Source organism: Gekko japonicus, unplaced genomic scaffold, assembly GCF_001447785.1.
Source record: "Gekko japonicus isolate JY-2015 unplaced genomic scaffold, Gekko_japonicus_V1.1 scaffold637, whole genome shotgun sequence".
Lineage (NCBI taxonomy): Eukaryota > Metazoa > Chordata > Lepidosauria > Squamata > Gekkonidae > Gekko > Gekko japonicus.
Window position 1 is genome coordinate 61,810 of NW_015172573.1, and position 22,515 is coordinate 84,324.

General features: G+C 44.0%; 1 protein-coding gene across 1 annotated transcript in view; it reads right to left on the reverse strand.

The window, feature by feature from the left end:
• The window catches only part of SENP1 (SUMO1/sentrin specific peptidase 1), a 34,870-nt gene that overhangs the window by 1,968 nt on the left and 10,387 nt on the right, over positions 1 to 22,515 (reverse strand). Inside the window, exons 9-17 of the mRNA XM_015421366.1 lie at positions 21,532 to 21,586; positions 20,529 to 20,567; positions 19,055 to 19,139; positions 18,512 to 18,655; positions 15,881 to 16,012; positions 12,270 to 12,473; positions 9,778 to 9,857; positions 2,496 to 2,580; positions 1,511 to 1,606 (exon numbers count right to left, since the gene is read on the reverse strand). Coding sequence (XP_015276852.1) covers positions 1,511 to 1,606; positions 2,496 to 2,580; positions 9,778 to 9,857; positions 12,270 to 12,473; positions 15,881 to 16,012; positions 18,512 to 18,655; positions 19,055 to 19,139; positions 20,529 to 20,567; positions 21,532 to 21,586 — 920 coding nt within the window. The remainder of the gene's footprint in view (positions 1 to 1,510; positions 1,607 to 2,495; positions 2,581 to 9,777; positions 9,858 to 12,269; positions 12,474 to 15,880; positions 16,013 to 18,511; positions 18,656 to 19,054; positions 19,140 to 20,528; positions 20,568 to 21,531; positions 21,587 to 22,515) is intronic.

The window sequence follows — 22,515 nt, forward strand, 5'->3', positions numbered from 1 at the left end:
ATCAAAGAGTGATTAACACATGGAATTCACTGCTACAGGAAGTGGTGGCGGCTACAAGCATGGACGGATTCAAAAGGGAATTAGATAAGCGTATGGAGCAGAGGTCCATCAGTGGCTATTAGCCACAAGGTATAGATAGGGACTCTGGGGCAAGTGATGCTCTGTCTTCTTGGTGCTTGGCGGGGTCAACAGTGGGAGGGCTTCTAATGTCCTGGCCCCACTGGTGGACCTCCTGATGGCACCTGGTATTTTTGGCTACTGTACGACAGAGTGTTGGACTGGATGGGCCTTGGCGTCACTTATGTTCTTATTGCTTAGATCACACGGCAGGAGTTGACAGTGCCGTCCCTCGAAGAGTTCTATTTTTTTAATCTTGTGAACACACAGGCTATTCTTTCCCAATGACATGGCATTCTAACAAATGGAGTGGCCCTAACCTTATCAGATCAGGACTTATTCCACTTCTGGAGAAACACGTGGTCACTGTTGCTAAGACTGCTCTCTTTCGTTTGCATTTAGCCTGGTGGAATGATCTCCTTCTAGACTGGGTTGGCCTCACTACAACTGATCCACGCTTATGTGTCTTCCAGGTATGTCTACTGCGATGTGCTCTACACGGGGCTGGCCTTGAAGACAACGTGGACCCTTCAACTGGTACAGAACGCTGCAGCCCCTCTCTCCTTGCTGGACAGCACACACACACACACACACACAAACACGCAGCTTGTCCTGTACCAGTTACGCTACTTACTAATCTGCATTTGGGTTAAGTTTATGGTGTCTGTTTTAACTCTGAAGACCTTCATGGCCCAGGGCCCGTATACCAAAGATCCAAAGATCCACTGCCCCCCCCCCCATATGTACCAATTAATCAACTGAGATCAGAAAAGCAAACCCCATTGACCTGCCCTGGTAAGATCTTGTTCTATGAGGAATGGGGCTTTTTGGACAGCTGCCCCTTCATTCTAGGATAACTCCCCTGAGAACATGCAGAAAGGCACATCTCTTCCATCTTGCTGCAAAACACGTTTGTTTCAGTTCGCGTTTAGCAAATAAGGTTTTATGGTCGTATTCCCCACTTTTGATGATTTCATGGTCTGTTGCAATAAGTGTGCTGCTTTGTGCTGCGTTCGTTTTTATTCTGCCTGTTCAATGGATCTTACTGTGCGGCTGCTTTAAGGGCAGGGAAGAAGGCGTACCAATCTTTAGCACAAAACAAAAACATGTCAATCCTCGCTGTGCAGCCTTATAGCAGAGGCACCCCAATCCTTCCTTTCTTCGTTCCCGATGGTCTTGCTCAGAACGTAACTTGAAAATCAGGATCTTGGAACCAGAATTCTACAACATCGCCATATCTACCTTTAATCAGGCTCTGATTTTGCATACAGGATTTGTGTTTCCTTGATGCTTTAAGTGCAATCCCAATTAAAGGCAGGAAGGCTCCACTGCGAACACATCAGCCCGACCCTTCTAGCCACAGAGCGACCCCTACCCCAGTAGGTTGGCTCACCTGAGTGAAGTTGATTGGCTTGTCTTTGGTAATGTAGTCAGCATATTTGCAAGCAAACATCCCACAGTCGCTGCCATTCATCTGTTGCGGGATCTCCTTTAAAGACAAACAAACCCAACCCTTTCTGTTTAGATGACAAAAAACCTCATGTTAACTTTATCAAATACTTGCGCTATAAACAGCTCCGAGTAATGGAAGGTTTGAGAAACCCAAAGAAGCCCCTCCAAACTTGGGATGGGGACGATATGAAACAGCAAGACTTCTGAATGAATGGAAACAAATAACCCACTATCGTTCTGGCCAAGGAGATGGGTTAGATTGGAAATACTTCACCTTGGCTAACAAGGAACGGTACAAAATGAGAGGCATGTGCCAGGATCCATGTGTAGAGAAGCCTCCAAGTGCCTGCACCCTGCTCATCAGTTCCGACAGCTGCTACAGGTCCCATGTTTTAGGCAAAGAGAGAACTGCCACCCGCTTGTCCTCCAGGAGTGCCTCACTACTTCTAGCTCAATAGTCGTTCCCAGCTGTTCCCCCATCTTGTTCTGTCATTGGTTGCTTTTGCCGGCTCTTCTAACTGCCTTGTTCTTCTTTGCCAGAAGCAAGAAGGGGCTGCCTGAAGGCACGTGGACAAACATTAATGGTAGTTCTGTCTCCAAGGAGAGAATTGGAAGAAGCCGCTCCGGTTGATGGTGCTTGCAGCAGCCACTGGAACAACTAATTGCCTCAGGCACTCAGAAGCTTCAGCACATGTGGAGTTTCGAATCCCAAGCTATTCTTTCAGCCAGATCTAAGACATGGGTCCTTTAAACTGGCAGTCATGGCACATATAGGCCCAAACAGCTGCATACGGATGGGTAACAGACTGAAAAAAAGAGGCTTTCTGTTCTTCCCTAAAGAGCAGGGATGTGCACACAGGCTGCAATGAATCACATACATTATTTTGGACCCTTTTTGTGCAGCCGGCCAGATCGGGCCAACATACCTGGCTCCTTTTACTCAGCAGCATCCAGCCATTGGTATCAAATTCCTTTCGCTTTTTGTCCAGGCTTTCCTGCTTTAGGTACTGCCTGCAAAAGTTGGGAAAGAATGAGAAAGAACATGTTTAGCAAGTAAGGAACCAACAATGAAGTTGTTCCACTTAATTCTCTGAATTTTGGAAATGCCTCTTTCGCAGCCCAGTTCAAAAGCTCAACTTGGCCCCAAAACATTCATCGCTGAAGGTTTAAAACCGCAAAAATGTCAACGGATGAAAGACCTGTTTGCCAAACACAATCCCCATCCCAACCCCTGCTTTACTCCAGATAAATGTAACCCATTCAGCCTGGTACGCCTCTGATAAACAAAGTGAACTGCTTTAATTACACACTGTACTGTTTGCAGGTAATTTTTGCGGCTGATACCCTGCAATATGGGTCTCAGGACAGGCTTCAACACAGCACTTCCACACAGGGCATGTATGCTGGTAACTATTTTCACCTCTCCTGGGGAATGCTCCTTTTTAAAGACACGCGTCAAGATTGCATCGGTCCTTTCTGTCACTGAACTGAACCAAGAGGTCAGATGGGGTCACTCTTCTGAAAAAGCTACACAGCCGGTCCCATATATACCCAAGAGAGGCCTTTGGGCTGTGTTTGCTGAGAAGCAGCCACCTACATCCCTCAGAGCTCTAAGGCAGGCCACCCAAAACCTCTCTTCCAACAACAGACCTTAAAAAAAACCCCACTAGATATGCATAAATTGTTCAGCTGGCCTCCAGTAGGTCTTTGGGATCCTGAGCTCTGTTTTTAGACAGCAAGAAGAGGATTACTTACAGGTTACACAGGGAGCAGAGTAATACAGATCACACACATAAGAAAGACAAGTCATATAGCAAAGCCAATTCTACAGTTACAGCAACTCCAGAGTTGTCTCCTCTCAGACCGTCTCTGTAGTAGTGAAATCCCCCTGCATTGATGGTTTTAAATCTGTGCGTTATGTGAAATTTTCTGCAGTAGATTTTTCCTCGCCAGGCACAAACTTTAAGTTTTCTCCTTCTTTCCCCGCATTTTTGGAATTTGCTAAAACTGAGGATTCTGAAAGCTCAGGGAAAGGAGGAGAAAACTTTGGGTTTGCACCGGGTAAGGAAAAATCTTACTGCGGAAAATTTCACATAACGTGCAGATTTCAAAATGTCAATGCAGGGAATTTCACTACTGCAGAAATGGTCCCAGATAAAGAGAGACATCTAGGAGCAAGTCTAGCTGTGAATACAGACCATGGTGCCATACACACATTACTTCCAGTACCATACAGAAGACACACTCCACATGCCAAAGCAATGAAACCTTTCTGCGCAACCTGCCCCTGCTCCTCCTCTTGCACACTGGAGGTGAGGGGAGTCATAGCGGAAGTGCCACGAAGAAGGCAAATATACAAACACCTCAAACCGCCCAACACTAAGATAGGCCACTGATTAATTTAGTCCACAATGGTCTACTGGGAATTGCAGTGGTTCTCAGGCAGAAACCTCTTCAAGATTTCACGATTTCATTTTGACTCTGCCAGCGATTGAGTTGCATGACTTTGTCCCTACTGATCTTCAGAAGAAAGATACATTTTTTAAGTAGTCAGAAAATAAGCTATGAGATTTACAGCAACCCCATAAATCTCTCCCTTTTCTAAAAAGGGGCAGACAAATCATTTCCAAACTCACCAAAATCAGGAAGCTCTAAAGATTGAAAGCATGAAAGGGTCACTAACCATGAATAGGACCTCCGTCCCCTCTTCCCGGTGTGATCCTCCCACTGCATTCAACCAATTTAAAGCCTCCTGAAAGGAAATAGAAAAGGGAAAAGCGATTACAGGACGGGCAGCAACGATGAGCCGAAAGCCCGAGTCCTCATCCTACCTGTGGGCCTTAGCCGTCCCGCCAAACCTGCAGGGATAATAATTCTAACTATGCTGCTATCTCACTGGATGGAATCTGGGTTAGTTTGGCTGTCGCTATACCTTGCCATTGTTCCCATAACTTCAAGAACCATTATGGATGACAAGCAGTACAGGGATATTAATGGCTGGATGGCCAGACTTGTTTCAGAGAAGATCTATCAACAGGAGGTCCCTAACGTGGTGCCAATGGGTACCATGGCACCTGCTGACACTTTTCCTGGCATCCACCAAGTGTCTTTAGAGAGTAGGTGGGACCCACTGGGGCTTTTGCTCAGCAAGACTTCTGATTGGCTGAGGAGATTTTTAAAAGCATTGCTTTGACAGCAGCTGCCACCACAACACAAGGATCTTCCCTGTGAGACTGAAGGTAACCTGTAGCTGCTGTTTTATAGCTGGCTCCACCTCTTTCGGCAGCCATTTTGTGACAGACATTTAGCGGCTCCGCCCACCATGGTGTGTCGAAATTTCACATGTTCCCACAAGCTTAAAAAGGCTGGGGACTCCTGAACTGGCACAAGTGGCAGAAAAGCCACAACACCCACAGCTAAACTATTCCAATGATTAGTTTACAGAGCTTGCGACTGATTAAAAAAATATCTTATCCTGTGTGTACCTGAAAAATTAGCAACTCCTTAACCTTCCCACAGGCCCACTCAAAACAACCATCGGTTTTAATCAAAAGTGCTTACTATGGATACCGGCTAACTCTAGACAAGACTCAGCAAGCACCTGCCAGAGACAGCAGTTGCTAAAGGATGCCTCATTCCTGTTCGGCTCTTGTACACAGTGAGCTGAACCACAACACATCTGGTGCAGAACACAAATCACAAACAACATTTTCAGTCTCTCTTCTGTTCGTTATGCAGCGTGGGAGGCGGAAAATGCCGCTGGGAAATTAGAAGAAACAGCTTTGCCTGCTTGCATGAAAAGTGCAGGAGCTTATTTAGGCAAGATCTCGTGCAAGAGTCGGGGAGAAGGTGCTGTGGGACCAATTCTCCCTCCCGTTCATAGTTCTTAGAAGCCAAGTCTACGTCTGTAAGCCATCGGGGCAGCAGTGTGCCCTGAAGGGAGTTGCCCCCCCATTCTTGAGTGGGCTGCAAGTCAGTAATTTCTAACATCCTCTGTTTGCATTAGCACCTGCTGTAATTAGACATAATTTGTCAAATCGAGCCCGTTGCTGACTGTAACCATGTTCCCCCCAACTTGCTGTTTTCATCTACGCTACTGCAAAACTGGTTATTTGGCTCATTTTCGAAGTTATTAGCTACATGGCACAGTGGGCAAAGGATGTGAGCTCACTGTAAATGGGACTCTCTTGTTATTAACACTGTTTTGGATGGGGGGGGCAGCTTATCAATTTGGACTATTTGAAGAGCATTACATAGTTTGTGGGTGTTATGATGCCTTTTACTTAGGATTGCCAACTTCCAGGTGGTGGCTGGAGATCTCCTGGTATTACGACTGATCCCCAGGTGGCAGAGATCAGTTCCCCTGGAGAAAATGGCCACTCTGGAAGGTAGACTCTATGGCATCATACCCCACTGAAGTCCCTCCCCTCCACACACCCCGCCCTCTTCAGGCTCCACCCCCAAAGTTTCCAGTTATTTCCCAATCCGGACCTGGTAGGCCTACTTTTACTGCACGGATACAGACTGTGTTATTTGGAATTGCAAAATATATTAAAATAATAACCTAACTAGCAAAAATCACTCAAATCAGACTCCTGCGCCAGCATGTTACTTTCTCATAGCAACACAGGCATATCCCTGCTTCATGCTTAAGGCAGAACCTTATTGATACCTTTTATCGGATATCTGAGTTAAAGTGGCACTAACTAGTTTTGCCCTGACCTGGACAGAACAGGCTAGCCTGATCTTGTCAGAACTCAGAGGCTAAGCAGGGTCGGCCCTGGTCAGTATTTGGATGGGAGACCAGCAAGGAAGTCCAGGGTCACGATGCAGAGGCAGGCAATGCCAAACTCCCTCTTAACATCTCTTGCCATGAAAACCCCGTGGGGTCGTCATCACTCAGCTGTGACTTAACGGGGGGGGGGGGGGGGGGGAGAAGCTAGTTTTACCAGGGAAGCAGACAGGAAAACCAGGATATTCTAAAGGCAAAGAACACTAAGACATCTCAAACATTAAACTTGGAGTGCTTTAGCTACACAAGACTCCAGCGTAACATTTCCAAATTACCAAACCCCCCCCCCTCCACACAAAGTATCAGGCAATGTGCTGACACAGCTATAATACAGGACAGGAAATCCTGGAAGTAGGTAGTTGCCAGCTTTCTGGGGGCTGGGGACATACACTTTTCCACATCTTTATTTTCAGTATTAACGACATTTGCACCCTGCCCTTTTCTCCAATGGGATCCCCAAATGACTTACATAATTCTCCCCAGCTCCATTTTATCCTTACCACAACATTGTGAGGTAGGTTAATCTGACAGACAGTGACTGGCCCAAGGTCAGCCAGCAAGTTTCCATGGCAGAGGGAGCATTCAAACCCGGGTCTCCCAGATCTGACACTTTAACCACTACACCAAATGCTAAATCTCATCCAATGTTCAGAAGCTAAGCGGGCTTAGCCCTAGTTGTGCACAACTGAGGCTTGGGTCATAAGCAGAGGTATACATTCAGACCCCAAAATACCCAAAAAAATACCTTACCAGCAGTGTTCCCTCTAAGCTGAGTTAGTGTGAGCTGGCTCACAGTTTTTTAGCCTCCAGCTCACACATTTTAGTCTCAGCTCAGGAAGGACGGCTCCAGAGCAAACTAATTCATGCGGTATCCAAATTGCATGCTCACAACTTCAATACCAGTAGCTCACACACTAGAATTTTTGCTCACAAGACTCCACAGCTTAGAGGGAACATTGCTTACCAGTATTTTTCAGGTATTGCTTAAGCTGAATACAGATCAGAGAATCGGATCGGCTACAGGTATAATTGAGCCCGAATAAAGCTGATTTCCCCCCCAGCTTTTATTCAGCTATACCAAATGGCAGGTGGGCTCTTCTTGCAGCTCAGTTTAAACCAAGCTGCAAGGGGAGCCAGCCCTGGATTGTCTGGGACAGTGGGAGCGGAGAGCTCTGCACCACCTCGGCTGGCACTGGCTCCTCTTGCAGCCGCTGCCCCAGCTGATGCTCTCTTGGCTCCCCGCTGCATGCAGACCCTGGGGCCAGGTTCACCTGTGATGCAGCCCTCCCAGCCAGGTCTGTGTGTGGCGGAGAGAGACCTCCCTGCCACATGCAGATCCTGGTGCCAGCTTCTCCTGCAGGATGGTTTAAACCACACTGCAGAAGCCAAGCCAGCCTCAGGGTCGGGCTGGCTTTCCCCCCCATTGGTGTTTTTCTTCTTGGTTCTATTGGGGCTGAAAAAAATTGGGATTTCTGAAAAATCCTGGATCCAAATGGCATACTGGTATTGGAGTCTGGGATTTTTGGGAAATACCAGAATTGTTCGGGTCCAATAGACCTGAGCTAAAAAAATACCGGGGTTTCTTTGCACACCCCTAGTCCTAAGACTTGATTTTGCTTTTACGTAGGTTACAGAGCAGCCTTCCCAGGTAGAAAACAAGCCATAAAATATTAACTTCCTTATAAGTAGCATGCTCAGAGGTCCAATTTGCTACCTCCAGGGGCAGATATAGCACCTCAAGTGTTCAACCCTGTGCACATTTGTGAACAGCACCGAGTTCAGTGCAGCTTATTCTCCAGAGAGTGAGGAAACTCCGGAGCACTGAGCTACTGAGGGCGGTAGAGGATGCAGCACAATCAGCACCTCGAAGCCCTTCATGTCTGATAGCGGCAGATGTTTGAGAAGGTTCAGTTGATGGCAACAGAGGGTCACTCCGGGTCCAAAACACTGGAAGTCAAAACCAGTAAAATCAATTCATTGGAAAGGGTGACTGATACATACATCAGCCCGAGAGGGGACTTTCTAAAAAAAATTAGAACTGCACAGGAACGCTAACTTACACCCTACCATTCAGTACAAGGAACCTTCCCCTGCAGAAAGCTCTGTACTTAACTGAGTGGATTAAGTTGATCTCAACCTGTTAGATTCTGGTGGGGCTGTAGCACAGGTGCCTGTATCTTAAGCATGTGTTCATTATTTGCACACATCACGCACCATCACAGGACATTTGTACACTTCCTTGTGTATACTTCTGCCTGGTAAACGATTAAAAAGGTAAAGGTTCCCTTGCTCGAAAGCCAGTCGAGTCCGACTCTAGGGTTGCGGTGCTCATCTCCGTTTCAAAGCCGAAGAGCCAGCGCTGTCCGAAGACATTTCCGTGGTCCTGTGGCCGGCATGACTAAACACCGAGGCGCACGGAATGCTGTTACCTTCCCACCGAAGTGGTACCTATTTATCTACTTGCAATTTCTTGCTTTCGAACTGCTAGGTTGGCAGGAGCTGGAACTAGAGACGGGAGCTCACTCCGTCATGCGGCACACTTGGGTCTCGAACTGCTGAACTACCGAACTTCCACAGCCTGCAGTTCAGCGTCTTAACCACTTGAGCCACCGCAGCTCCATGGGTTTTTAATAAACGATTACAGCCATCCTTATCCCAATTTACCTGCTCAGTCTGAAAACTGCACTACTGTGATGACCTCTGTAATTCGCATTCACTGTGCCAAAACATACACTGCAAATGTGAAGTGCAGTAAGATTCTTCTGTCTTTAGGGAGGTTGAGTGTGCAGTTAGACAGCAGAAATCTTTGCCTCTTTGTCTACCTCAATGTGCTGCCTTTGTGCACAGTAGGTCAGTAAGTGACTGCACGAAGTAACCAACAGGTGCGAAGGCAAGAAGCGACCATGTTCTAATAGGATCTTATCTAAGATTACTTCTAAAAGGCAGGTTTTAGAAACCAAACCTGACACCTGCTAGGATGCCAGCTGGAAGTCCAAAATGAAAGTTAAGGCACCTGGAGGGTTACAATCGCAGGAGAACAAGCAGAAGACAATATACTTCTGAGGAAATTTGTTTTATGCTTATATTTTCTCTCTCTCAGACTACTCAATCAGAAGTACACAAATTTTTCTTTAGAACCATAAAAAACACATTTTTCATAGACCTGCATGTTAGAAACCATCTGGCTCCTCTGAACTTATTGCAGCCTGCTTATTTTTACTGACATTTTTTTTGGGATGCCTTGGAAATTAAGGTATATCTCATTGTGCTGTGACTAGCCTGAGCCCCATTTTCTTATCACTCTGTGCTCTTAGTCCCTCCGACTAGGAAAACCTGAACGCATGGATTTCAGACCTAGATGGTCTGTAAGGGCCATCCCACTGGTAGGACTATATAAAAGATTCTAGAATACTCACAACAGTATCTTGCAAGCTTCACTGTTCATTCCACCCATTGAATCATAGTATGTGACGCTTTTTTTCCTGTAGTCTATGACCTAAAACAGACAAAACACACAATGATGGCATCCTTTCATGTGTTTTCCCTCTCCACGACATTTTCATTCTCAGCCTTTTAAGCTATTTTCGGCTACATGGCTTCCCTTTTCCACTGCTTCTGAGACACCCAGTTCCCACTGAATCCAGCAAGACATTCTATACAGGATGCTGATTAAAGGGCCTTAAAATCCCACCTCACTTCCTCCCCTCACATCCAGCCGGAAAAAGGGGTTCTGGAGAACTCAAAAGCCTACATAACATGCTTGTATTCTGCTTGTTCTTAAAAATTATTACATGGCTTTTGCTACAGACTATCATAATTATGTACATTATTTACTTATCTGGTATATTTAGGACATATATAATATACACATCTCAGGCATACATTCAATAGGATGCTTGTAGCTGATGGCCACACAACTCTGTAATGTTAGGTTTGATTCTTATCTGCTGTGTACCATTTTTTTAAGGGCCTGGAGAAGAAATCTAGGTTTCTTTTCTGGTTGTTCCTGAGCACTTCATTGGAATTTGGAGCATGTCTGATCTGACCTAAGAAGATCTATGAGCAAAGGAAATATTCTGCATTTTGATGAGTTGCCCATGCTGGATTACAAGACAATTTGATACCTCTTACTCCATGAGTGAACATCTTAGTGTGAGTAAGGTCTGTTCTCTGTATGGTCAGTTTTCTGTATTTAATTGTTAAGTTAACAGAGTGCTCAGTTTGATTTATACCACTGAGGATTGATTTATACCACTGTCGAAATGTGTATCGTATTGGCTCTTGCATGATTTATACCACTGAGGAAGGCCTTGTGTCAAAATGTGTATGGTATTACATTGCATATGTAAACAATATGTACTTTTAAACCTGTATTTTTGTAAATTGAAATTTGTCTTGATACTGGGATTAGGTACTTATATGTTGAACCACGTTTGTTGTTTTTAATAATATTTTGACAGTTCTATATACATTAAATTAAATACCAGTGCTTTGTACATTTGTAGAACATTCATAGTTATATTTTAATCTCTTTTTCATTGTTTCAACCTCTCTGGTTACCCTTCTTGTGCAGGGTTGTATTTTTCTTCCCTTTTTTGGTTGCAATGAGCTGACCACCCTGGGGTGTTCCTGGATTCAGCCTTGGATTTTTTATTTTTAAACAGGCAAATGCTGTGGCCAGGAATGCTTTCTATCATTTACAAGTGATTCCAAAGCTGACATCCTAGCTACAACGATGCATGCTCTGTAACCTCCAGACTGGACCACCGTTAACATGCTGTATGTGGAGCCGCCCTTGAAGGTAACTCGGAAACTGCAGTTATTGTAGAATGCAGCCTTGTGCCTCTTAACTAGTAAGGGATGCTATGCATGTAAACTACAGATTGCAGGACTACTGCACTGGCTTCCACTGGATTTCTGGACTCAATTCAAGGGACTAGTTTTTACCTATGAAGCCTTTCACAACTTGGGAGCCACATTTCACATACCAGAAGGAATGCTTCTGCCAGTCCATGTCTGAGTGACATTTAAGATCAACACACTGTCATCTTTTCATGGTTCCCTCTTTCTGGGAAGTTTCCCTTATCTTCTACCGGGGCTATGGGTTTTTTCTGTGATTACCCCTACTTTACAGGACACCTTGCCAGAAGTGGTGCATACCTGGCCTTCTCTGGCAAGATTTAGGGAGCTGCATGAGGAAGTATTATTCCACTGGTATGTTGAATTTGAGTTGACATGCCCAGTCTTTACAATGGAGAATTGCCTTTTTTGAATTTAAGGATTCTGATTATTTATTTATTGCACTTATATCCCACCCTATCCCACAGTGGGCTCAGGGCAGCTCACAGCATGGATAAAATACAAGCAATATATAATTAAAAACCAGTTAAATAAAATAGGATGGCAGCTAAGAAACATCCCACTCCAGAGCAGTCCAATACGCCTCCTGTTGGACATTAGCAGGATAGTAGGCATCTGTAGGCTTACTATGGACAGGGGAGGTTGAGATGGTGGAAACATCCACTGCTTCAACTAAAGGGCTGGAGGAACAGCTCCGTTTTGCAGGCCCTGCGGAACTGTAACAAGTCCTGCAAGGCCCTGATCTCATTTGGGAGTGTGTTCCACCAGGCCAGGGCAAAGAAGGCCCTGGCCAGTTCTGAGACAGTTTAGGGTTTAGAGTATGATTTGAAGGAATGTGTAAATTAATTAGCTTAGTTCTAGACCAAATATTCTGGTTTGGAGTTTGTGCAACACTGTTTTATTTTAGATCTGATATACTTTAATTGGGATTTTTATTTGTGATATGGGTATATGTTTTCCTATCTTTGCAAGTCGTTTCTGCTGTGAAGAAGTAGGAAACAAATGCTTCAACAAATATATTCTTTAAAAAAACCAAAACCATACTCACCGCTAAGCACCAATGGACACCAAGGTGAATAGGCACCAACAAGATATCTACAGAAAATATGTCCACTTTTTTAGTCCAACGTTTTACAGCTTGGTAACCGGCAGTTTTTAACTTGGTGAAGAAAAACGTGTTAAATGCGTGAACAGTTGGAAACCCTTTCTGTTTACTTCTCTCCATCAACATATTCATGTAGAAATTGATGATCTGACAGGGAGGAAAAAACAAATGCCGTTAGCCAGCTGAGAGGAAAATGGTACATTTTCAACCTGACCTTTTACATTCATAGAAGTACGTTTGTTTGAACACTGGGACAGTCAGCGGTATTCAGCCTTGCTGGCTGCTAAGCCTGCTGCTCCAATAACCTCTTCTAACAAAAACACAATTGCTCATTAATGTAAGAGCTGTAAGTACTATGTAGACTGTTAAGTATTCTAAATGTTATGCAGCTCTCACCTGGATAGCCCAATCTCGTCAGAGCTTGGAAGCTAAGCAGGGTCAGCTCTGGTTAGTAGTTGGATGGAAGACCACCAAGGAATACCAGGCTCGTGACACAGAGGCGGGCCATGGCAAACCACCTCTGAACGTCTCGTGCCTTGAAAACCCTGTGGGGTTGCCATAAGCCAGTTGTGATTAATAGCAAAAACAAATAAACAAAAAAGTTACGCATGTGGATTTGCAACGTTTTAAGATTTCAAAAAATGCAGGTAATTTTGACAAGGGCCAAGGAGAAAGGGCAAGTGAACCAAGAAGTAGCCTGGTATGGCAGTGACAGCTACTAAAGCCAAGTCTTGGATTTGATTCACGAAGCTGTCTAATACCACTTCAGACCACTGGTCTAGCAAGCACTGTCCACTCTGACTGGCTGCAGCTCTTTTTTTAAAAAAACCCATTTTTATTACAATAACTTTACAATAAACAACCAAAAAAAGATATATACAGCGTAATAATTGCAAAGCTAATACAATAAAATGAATGTTGTAAGTAGAGTACAATATAAAAAACCTTATTTACAACCTTCTTTGTGACATCCTTTAATTACCAAAGATGCAAAATCATTTATTATGTTAGGAATCGCTTCTTGTTGCGTTACCATATTGTTGGATGTTGGATACCGTATTGATATAAAGCTGGATAGTGTTTCTTGAGAAAATGTATCTTCTAGATTGTTATTTTAGCCATTACATATAGATTTCATAATTTTTATGCCAATTCTGTTTAGTCAGACTTGAGCTGTCTTTCCATTTTAACACGATTGCATTTTTTTGCTGCAAATAATAAAATGGTATCTCTCTCCATAGTAGCTATTGGATATGACTTCCTCATCCAAGCATTGAGGGAAAATATGTTCTGGATTAAATTCTACATTATTCCAATTATCTGCTTTATTTGTTTTAAAATATCTTCCCAGAAGGTTTTTAACTTAAAGCATTCTAACCAACAATGTAGGTAAGTACCTTTTAGTCCACACTTTTTCCAGCACACTGGATTAGTTGATGAGGTTATAGAAGCTAATTTTTGTGGTGTTACATACCAATGTGCAGTGGTTTTAAAAGTTTGTAGTTTTACATCTAGGATATTACCACGAAAAGGGGATAATGCACAAAAGCTTTGCCATGCTTCTTCAAATATTACTTTACCACAGTCTTTTTGCCACTTTATCTGGTATACTAAAGAAGGAGTTCTCTCCGTTTGAGTTAAATTTGTATAAATATGTGAAATTAGATTTTTTTTATATCTGACATTTTTAATAAATTTGTTCAAATTCTGATAGAGGCTAAGAATACCTGAAAAAACAGATTTGTTGTCAGAGACGCTTTAATTGTAAAAACTGAAACCAAGATATTGAACTGCCCAGTTTGTTTTCCAGCAGTGCAGTGGTTTTAAAAGTTTGTAGTTTTACATCTAGAATATTACCACGAAAAGGGGATGATGCACAAAAGCTTTGCCATGCTTCTTCAGATATTACTTTAGATTTTGCCACTTTATTTGGTATACTAAAGAAGCAGTTCTCTCCGTTTGAGTTAAATTTGTATAAATATGTGAAATTAGATTTTTTTACATTTGACATTTTTTATAAATTTGTTCAAATTCTGATAGAGGCTGTTTAAGAATATCTGAAAAAACAGATTTATTGTCAGAGATGCTTTAATTGTAAAAACTGAAGCCAAGATATTGAACTGCCCAGTTTGTTTTCCAGCACAGAATTCTCCATAAGGTCTTTATTATTTGAAACTAGTAAGCAAAGCCCGTCGTGGCGGTAGACGACGGGCCCTAGATAGGAAGGAAGGGCGAGTGGAAGGGAAAGCCTAATAGTATTTGCTGATAGCATACCTTTTTGATGTAAAAAGTTTGAAATCGAGACATCTTTGGTATTAAAGTCTTTCTCTTATTGTCCCAAATAGACAAGGATGCTAGTAAGAAAGGGATTATACCCTATTTTGTGAGGACCTTCCAAGGGTGATTGCCAGATGACTTCTTGTATTGAGTATAGGTAAGTATAATATTGGTCAATATTTATCCAGTCCATATCATTATGCTGATTTAGCATTTTTAGCACATTTGATAAGTGGATGGCTTGATAATATATTTGTAGATTTGGGAAACCAAGTCCACCATCGGAAGTTCTCTTGCATGAAGTAGTTATATTTATTTGATGACACTTATAGGACTGGCTGCAGCTCTTCAGGGTCTCAGGTAGAGGGTCTTTCACCTCACCTACTACCCGATCCTTTTTAAACTGAAGATGTCTGACGACTGAACCTGGGATCTTCTGAGCACAAAGCAGATGCTCTACCAAGGAGCCGCAAGGGCATGAAAGGCTACAGACTCGAACATGCTGTGGTGTAGGAACAGGTGTGGGATGTCTAATCCAGTGTGCAAAGAGGGCTGAGGGCATCTGTAGAAGAAAGAGGCAGGAAGGCGCTTAACCTTTCCCCTTCCTGCCAGTTTTCTTCCAAGACTTCCTCCAGCTGCTGCTCCCCACTTGCCTAAATTTTCAGACAAAATGATGGGGGACCTTATGGGGTGCCAGCAGCTCAGGCCTTGGCAGCAAAGAGAGTTGGAGTGACATCTGAGCGTGCCTGTCAATGTCACCACGGGGCGGAACCCATTTTATGTGTTAAATTTACAGTGTGATTTGGTTTATAGAGATGCTGCGTTCAATTCTCTCTTTCCTGCTATCAAAACAAAATCCCATGGAAAACAAGCAAAGCTGAGAAAGCTTGGTTTGCCTATTTTCACTGTTTTCATTTAAAACTAAAGTAGCTGGCCAGTTGGACCCAAGGCCTTCTTCAGAAAGAGTGATTTGTTGATGGTGATTTTTACAGCCTTCTGTGACGGATGGGCAAAGGACCTGCCCCTTTCTGTCAGTCACCCACCCCCTGTCTGGTGTGTTTGCAGAGCTGGTAGCAGCCAATCAGGGCCTAGAGATGGCTGAAGGAGCCAGATGAGAGGGGGAAGCAAAAGATAGGGTCTGAGCCTTCAGACAGCTACGTGAGTTATGTGAGCTGGCTCCTACTGCTTCAGTGAGATTTTATGCAACCATCACACAGCTACAGAAAACAAAGCAACAGCATTTAGGCATAGGATGATGACACAGAGGACGGGGTTACCTCATCATTGAGCCAGTTGAGGTTGCTTAAGGTGTGAATGTCTTTTCTAGTAATTGTTAATCGGAAGGCTTCGCTCAGGACTTCGTCCTGGTTCCCGCTTCGCAGCACGCTCTTTATTTCCCTTTCCATCTCCTACAGGAAATAACAGGGATGAAAACTTCCGCTGCTTTATCCCAAGACCTTAACTCCAGCTCAAAATCAGATTACTAGTTAAAACTGCGGGTAAAAACCTCATTGCAAATAAAAATAGCTTCAAAAGGTAGACAAGTGGTGTCGAATCTGGAATCACACTCTTTGTGCCTTAATGTATGCTCAGTTACAATGCAAAAACACTGCTTATTTCAACTATGGTGTGTGCGTGGGCTCACAGAGGATCACTCAAATGGCCTTGACAAACGCCCGTTTCCTTGGTTAGAGGGACTGCAAACAAGAGGCGGCAAAAGGAGAGCTTTCAGTTTTGAGCTGCTCTGGCCAGGATTCAATATAGCCCAGGAAGTATGTGCAGGGATGGGCTGGATCTTGCAGCAGATTTCTGTGAATGGGGGGGGGGTATTTTCACCATTCCCCTCACCCACTACAGACCTCTTGCTCCTTCCTCACACTGTTCTTGGGGTGGGGGTGGTAGTATTCATTTGTTAATGTAAGTCTTAGCTGTAGATGAGTCTCATCTAACTGACAGGAGTTGACAGTTCCAGAGAGTCATCCTGACCGGAATAAACTGGTTCTGTTCTGTTCAGCCTTGCACTGAGTAATAGAGTCAGCATGACTAAGCAGTCTGATGTGATTGGCTGATATTTGTATAAAGGTACTGATGCAGTGTACAGTGTATTCCTATGATGTTGTACCTGTTGTCTGCGGAGCACTTTGTTCATGCTACTAACAATTGTGGAGCTTGTGTAAATAAACCTGTAAATAGTTTTATACTCAGCTGCCTGGACTATCTTCTTTACTGGATACTTACAGCTACTTACATCCTACTGGTGTGGTCAGGCAACGCCACACTAACGGGGAGGGGAGGTCCCCTGTCCCTGAGGATGCATGCATTTGGGAAGGGGAGTTTGCACTGCATTGGGAGGGAGGCGATGAAGAAATATGTTTGGCTGATGAAGATCCCTTCCATCAGTGGAAATGTTCCATAGGATTTGAGCCGGTATGTCTGTATTTGTGTGTCATGAGAAACTATAGTTACGGCTAATGGAGATCAATATACCAACGTCAAACTTTAGTTTCCGATCCCACTTTAAAGTATCCCAATCAAACACAGTGTTTGAATGAACACAATAACCGTAGTTAGTTAATTAAACCATGGCTTCACATGTCATTTGAACAGAATTGCAGAATTGCCCAGCTATGAGTCTTTGTGATTGGCCATAGGCTTATACAAATAGTTTCCCAAAAACATACTGGGGTTCATAGAAAGGAGAGGGCCCTCAGACATCAGTTACTGTGGGGCCTCAGAATAAAATGGCATATGTGGTATAGGATCTAGGAGACCCAGGTTTGAATCCCCACTTGTGCCATGGAGGCTTGCTGGGTGACCATGGGCTCTCTCACTCTCTCTCTCAGCCTAACCTACCAGACATTAATGAGAATTAAAATGGAGAAGGGGGGAATGTTGTAAGCCACTTTGGGTTCCCCATTGCGGAGAAAAGCAGGGTATAAAAGAAATAAAAAGAAACATTCCATTTTTATCTTAAGTCTTTTATACCTCACTTTTTTCTCCAATGGGGACCCAAAGTGGCTTACAAAAGTTCTTCCCTTCTCCATTCGTTATCCTGACTAGGCTGGTGAACTGTAGGATTCATTTATCGAACCGAAGGTGAATTTGTAAAGCTTTGCATTCAATTTCTTTTTCAGTGGATACAATTTTTATTTCTAATAAAAAAATAAATAAAATAAACAAAAACCAGGGAGTCAAAAACACCCAATAAGACGTTCGTTGTGGCCCTGGCCTGGATAGCCCAGGCGAGCCCAATCTCGTCAGATCTCAGAAGCTAAGCAGGGCTGACCCTGGAAAGTGCTTGTAAAGGTGACCACCAAGGAATACTAGGGCCGGGATAGAGAGGCAGGTAATATCAAGCCACCTCTCTGAAACATCCTAGCCCCAACAGGGGTCACCAGAAGTTACCATAATTTCCAGGCTCACAAGCACACACACACACTAAATACTCATCCCCCCCAAGATATCTACTGTGAACACACAAAACTGCCTTCTGTGAAATCAGACCCTTTGTCCATCAAAGTCAGTACTGTCTACTTCGACTGGCAGCAGCTCTCCAGGGTCTCAGGCAGAAGTCTCCCATATCACCTACTGCCAGATCTTTTAACGGGAGATGCCAGGGACTGAACATGGGACCTTCTGCATTCCAAGCAGATGTTCTACCACGGAGCCATAGCCCCTCCTAATGTGCACTCCTGTGTGGTCTTCTTTCACGAAAAATAATTCCTGCACACAGAAAGCTAGCATATCAGGGAGAACAGGCAATGCTACAGTAACTTCTGCCAAAATCTAGTTTTCGACATCTCATGCGTAGCGAGGGTGAATGCATATCTGCACATGTCTCATTCTTTTCTGAGACCCCTGGTTTTCACTAAGACCCTCAAGCCTGCCAGCATCAACACAAGACTTACGTCAGTGAGTTCAGGGAACTCCTCTTCGCCGTCAGCTATCTTTGGTTCTTCTGGGACAATTGTAACAGGAATCTCCTTCTCAAGAGGTACTCGCAGATGTAGGTTTACTGAATCAGGTATTGAAAACTCCTGCTTCTGCAGTCTCTGCAAGGGAGATTCTTAAGATAGCATAATTTTATTTTACAGTTTGGCTTTCTCACTTTTTTGGGGGGAATGATGGACAAATAGGGTTCAGCTATTAGATTTACTTAGGGTCCAAAACAAAGCTTAAGTGAAAAATAAATCAGTGGTGAAATCCTACTACTTCCACTGAACGTGGATTAGTTCTGTCCCTTTCTTCATTTTCAGTTTGCAGGTCAGTATTTAATAAAACTCAAGTCAAGGCAGCCTGGCAGCAACAGTGAGATCTCTTTTCTCATGGCCTGCAGTTGCATCGATCATTATTATTCCTAGCAAAGCAGGACATTGGAAAATTGGGCAGCCTTCCCCAACTCAGTTTTAAGTCCAGCGTTAATTAAAAAAACTGAGATATGAGTTTCTCACCTGGCTCTGCAGCTGTAGCGCCAAAGCCTTCTGCTCTTCTATTTGTCTCCATCTCTCACGAGCTCGGGAATCATACACGCTGGTTCTTTTGTTATACAGGAAACAAAGTGTTCAGCATTAGCAATGAACATGAGAAAAGTTTGAACATGAGAAAAGTTTATGAACATTCTCATTAGGAAACCATATTCACATTATGAAACCAGAGGACACCAACGATCTCTAGTGTTTCAGTTACTTCACTTTCTACCTTTTAACAGCACAGCCGAACTAGTAACTGGTTTCTGATGATTTCAGAGAGCCACAAAACGGGTTATCTATCTAGGTACCACAAAATTACCTAGGCTAACTGAAGGGCTTAATTCTCTTTCTGTAGGCAGCTGTGACAAGGCACTGATCACCAAATGAATGGGAGAGGGAAGGACGCCCAAAGAAAATGAAAAACCTAAGTCACATCACCAGACCGGAATTTGCATTTCAGGCTGGTTCTCCTATGCAGAAAGATGAGAGGGCAACGAAGTGGTGGAATGGACTGCGTCACTTCAGACTAAATAGGAGATTCCAGCTTTGAATGTTCTTTCGCATTACAAAACCCCCAAAAAACGAAACTTGACATTATTCTAGCCAGAGCTGCCACCAAGCCCACTTCGTTAGATATAGGAGGTAGATCTTCGCATTCAATAGGCATGGAGGCAACAAAGTTGTAAAGCGCACATGTGTGTGTGTGTGTGTGTATATACATATATATACATTACTGAATCAGGTATATATATGAGCTGCCAACAGAGAATCCTTCTCATACACCTTACAAAATGGGCTCTAGTCCAGGAAAGCTTTCGCTGGAAGAAACACAAGTTAATCTCTAGAGTGCTGTAAGATTCCCACTTGCTTTTCTGCCACAGACTAACATGGCTACATAAACAAGAGACAGTAACAGTGGGGAGGAAGGCTTCTACACCTTCTCTTCGCCTGCTGCACTGACGTCCTGTTCCTCTACTTGCATTCTGAAAAGAGGCGGTCCAACTCTTCCATCCCAGCTCTCTGCCACTTCCCTGCCCTGAGTGTGTGATCCAGACCACACTTTCCTTGTATCAGGAAGATGATAAAGACCTTTTGGTCCCAAAACACCACACACGGTGTTCCTATGCACCGGAAGCATATAGGGAATTCTTTTTGTGACAGCTCCAGCCACTCCCTGAAACAAGCCATGATGATGTTCAGCTTGAGGAGCCAAACTTTCCCCTACTTGTGCCCCCCCCCAATCCTCAAAACATCTGCCTAACAACAACAAAAAACCTGTAGAAGAAAGCAAGAAGGAAAGCCCCAAGGTTATTTTGGCAGTAGCATGGCTGCATTGGCAACCACCACTACAGCTTGGAAGAACATGCTATATGTTTAAAGAAAAGCATAACACCCAAATCCACCCTGTCCTATTCTGAATCAAAGCAGTAAATACTCAAAAGAAGAAAACACTTACAATTCTTTGATCCATAATTCGGCCTGGAAGAAAGGGGTACTGAAAGAGAGACAGAGAAAGAGAAGGAAGTGTCAATATTTTGTCTGCGTGGGATACAGGAGAGCGCTTTAGCTGAAGCGAACAGAAGAACGTACTCAATGATTCAGTGCCATTACATGCACTGCTGCCAGATCAGGAGAGAAGCATCACCTCAGAACGATATTGGGACCTTAAGAACCTTATGGGAATCAGAGGATGTGATGGAACCAAGCTTGTCTACTTGGCTGACATGCCAAGGAAGGAGCCAACTGGGATCCAGCGCTGTGAAGCCACCCCCTGAAGGCACTGGAAAGCAGGCTACGGGAGCAGACTGAAGCAGGAGCAAGAGAAGAGAACGAACCACCCCAGGCAGAAACCCAAGGAAGAGATCTCTCACACATAAACCAAAACACTGCGGTCCCGATCCCCTGTCCTCTGCCTCCCCCCATTTCACAGTCTGAAAGCAAGGGCACACATAGTTGCAAAGCTACCAAAAAGGAAAGGGTGAGGGAGGGGCTGGATCCAGGCAAAATTTTCCACTCGTGCTAGGCTCTGCGGTTGGCGCAACAGAACGTTCCTGCCTTCCCACCCTCAGGACAGCATGAGAGCCAAATCGGGGGTCTGCAGCGGGAAGGGGAAACTGGTGGAAATGACCCCACCCACTCCCATCAGCTGAAAATTTGGTCTGGATCCAACCTGAGGAGTTGGTACTGCAGTTCAAGAAGCTCTGCTTGACTGGGATCCACCGTCCCTTACCAAAAAGGTCTGAGAGCTGGCTGCTGTGGGATCAGGACTTTCACCAGCCAGCTGCCTTCTGCCGCCACACCTGCCATCAGAGCAGACGGCTAAGCCTGCCCCAGTCACTGGGCCTTATGGAAGGCATTCAGAAGGATAGGTCTCCTCCACCTTGTTCCCCAGTAGTTCCTGCCCTTGGTCCCCAGAATTTGGAAATGCAAGTTGGGGGGGGAAACACAGTAACACTAACCTTGGGGCTGGAGGTTTGAAATCTTTGCCGTTGAGCATTATGACAGAGTCAGACCCTGAAAGGAGCACAACATTTGACATTCAGTCTCAAGAATGAATGGAATAAGGAGCTAGACTGCCTTACTTTGCCAAAGCAATGGGATATGGCCTTGAAGTCTGTACTGCTCTCTCCATGGACCTTGAGACTCATTCAGCAAAACATTATGTTTAGACTACACTGGACACCACAGCAACTGTTTAGCAAAAGACTGAGTAAAGTCTCTAATTGTAGGCATCATAACTCACAGGACAGGTCCCTTAAAATATATGCTTCGGGTGTGGTCCATTCATTCTTTTTTTTCTGGGAAGGAGTTGTCTCATATCAATTTTGTATTAGAACGTTCACTGATTTTTGAGGATGTCCGTGTACTTTAAAGCTATTTGCCCATCTCTTGGAGTGGATATGTCAGTGGACATGGATTCTTCGTGCCCTTACCACAGCTAAACGATTTGTACTACAACTTTGGAAAGATAAAAGCCCAACTCCAGTAAAACAATGGATTGAGGACCAAATATCAATATTTGAACACGGCATGTAGAAAGCTGTTTGAAAGCTGTTTATAGAAACTTATGGGTAGATCTAACATCCATGTTGCTGTATTTTTGTCTTGTCTTTATATCTTTTTCTTTCTTTTTAAAAATCTCATTTAGTTGCTTGATTTTAAGGTGTGGAGTTTTTTCCTCGTTCTTTTTTCCTGTTTTTTTATAAGAAAATTTCCTTTGAAAATCAGGGCCCCGTTTTTATTCTCAAGTGGCACTTATAACAGAAGCTGCTTTATTCGTATTCTGAGAGCTGTGATGGACCTGGGTTCAAGCTCTTGTTGAAATATTTGTTGTTTTAGGTGAGTGCGGGCAAGCCAGATTTAGAATTCAAACCGGAGCAAGCTTATTAGGAATCAAGCCACACTGAAACCAGGAACTGCTAACATATCAGCAACATGTGGTT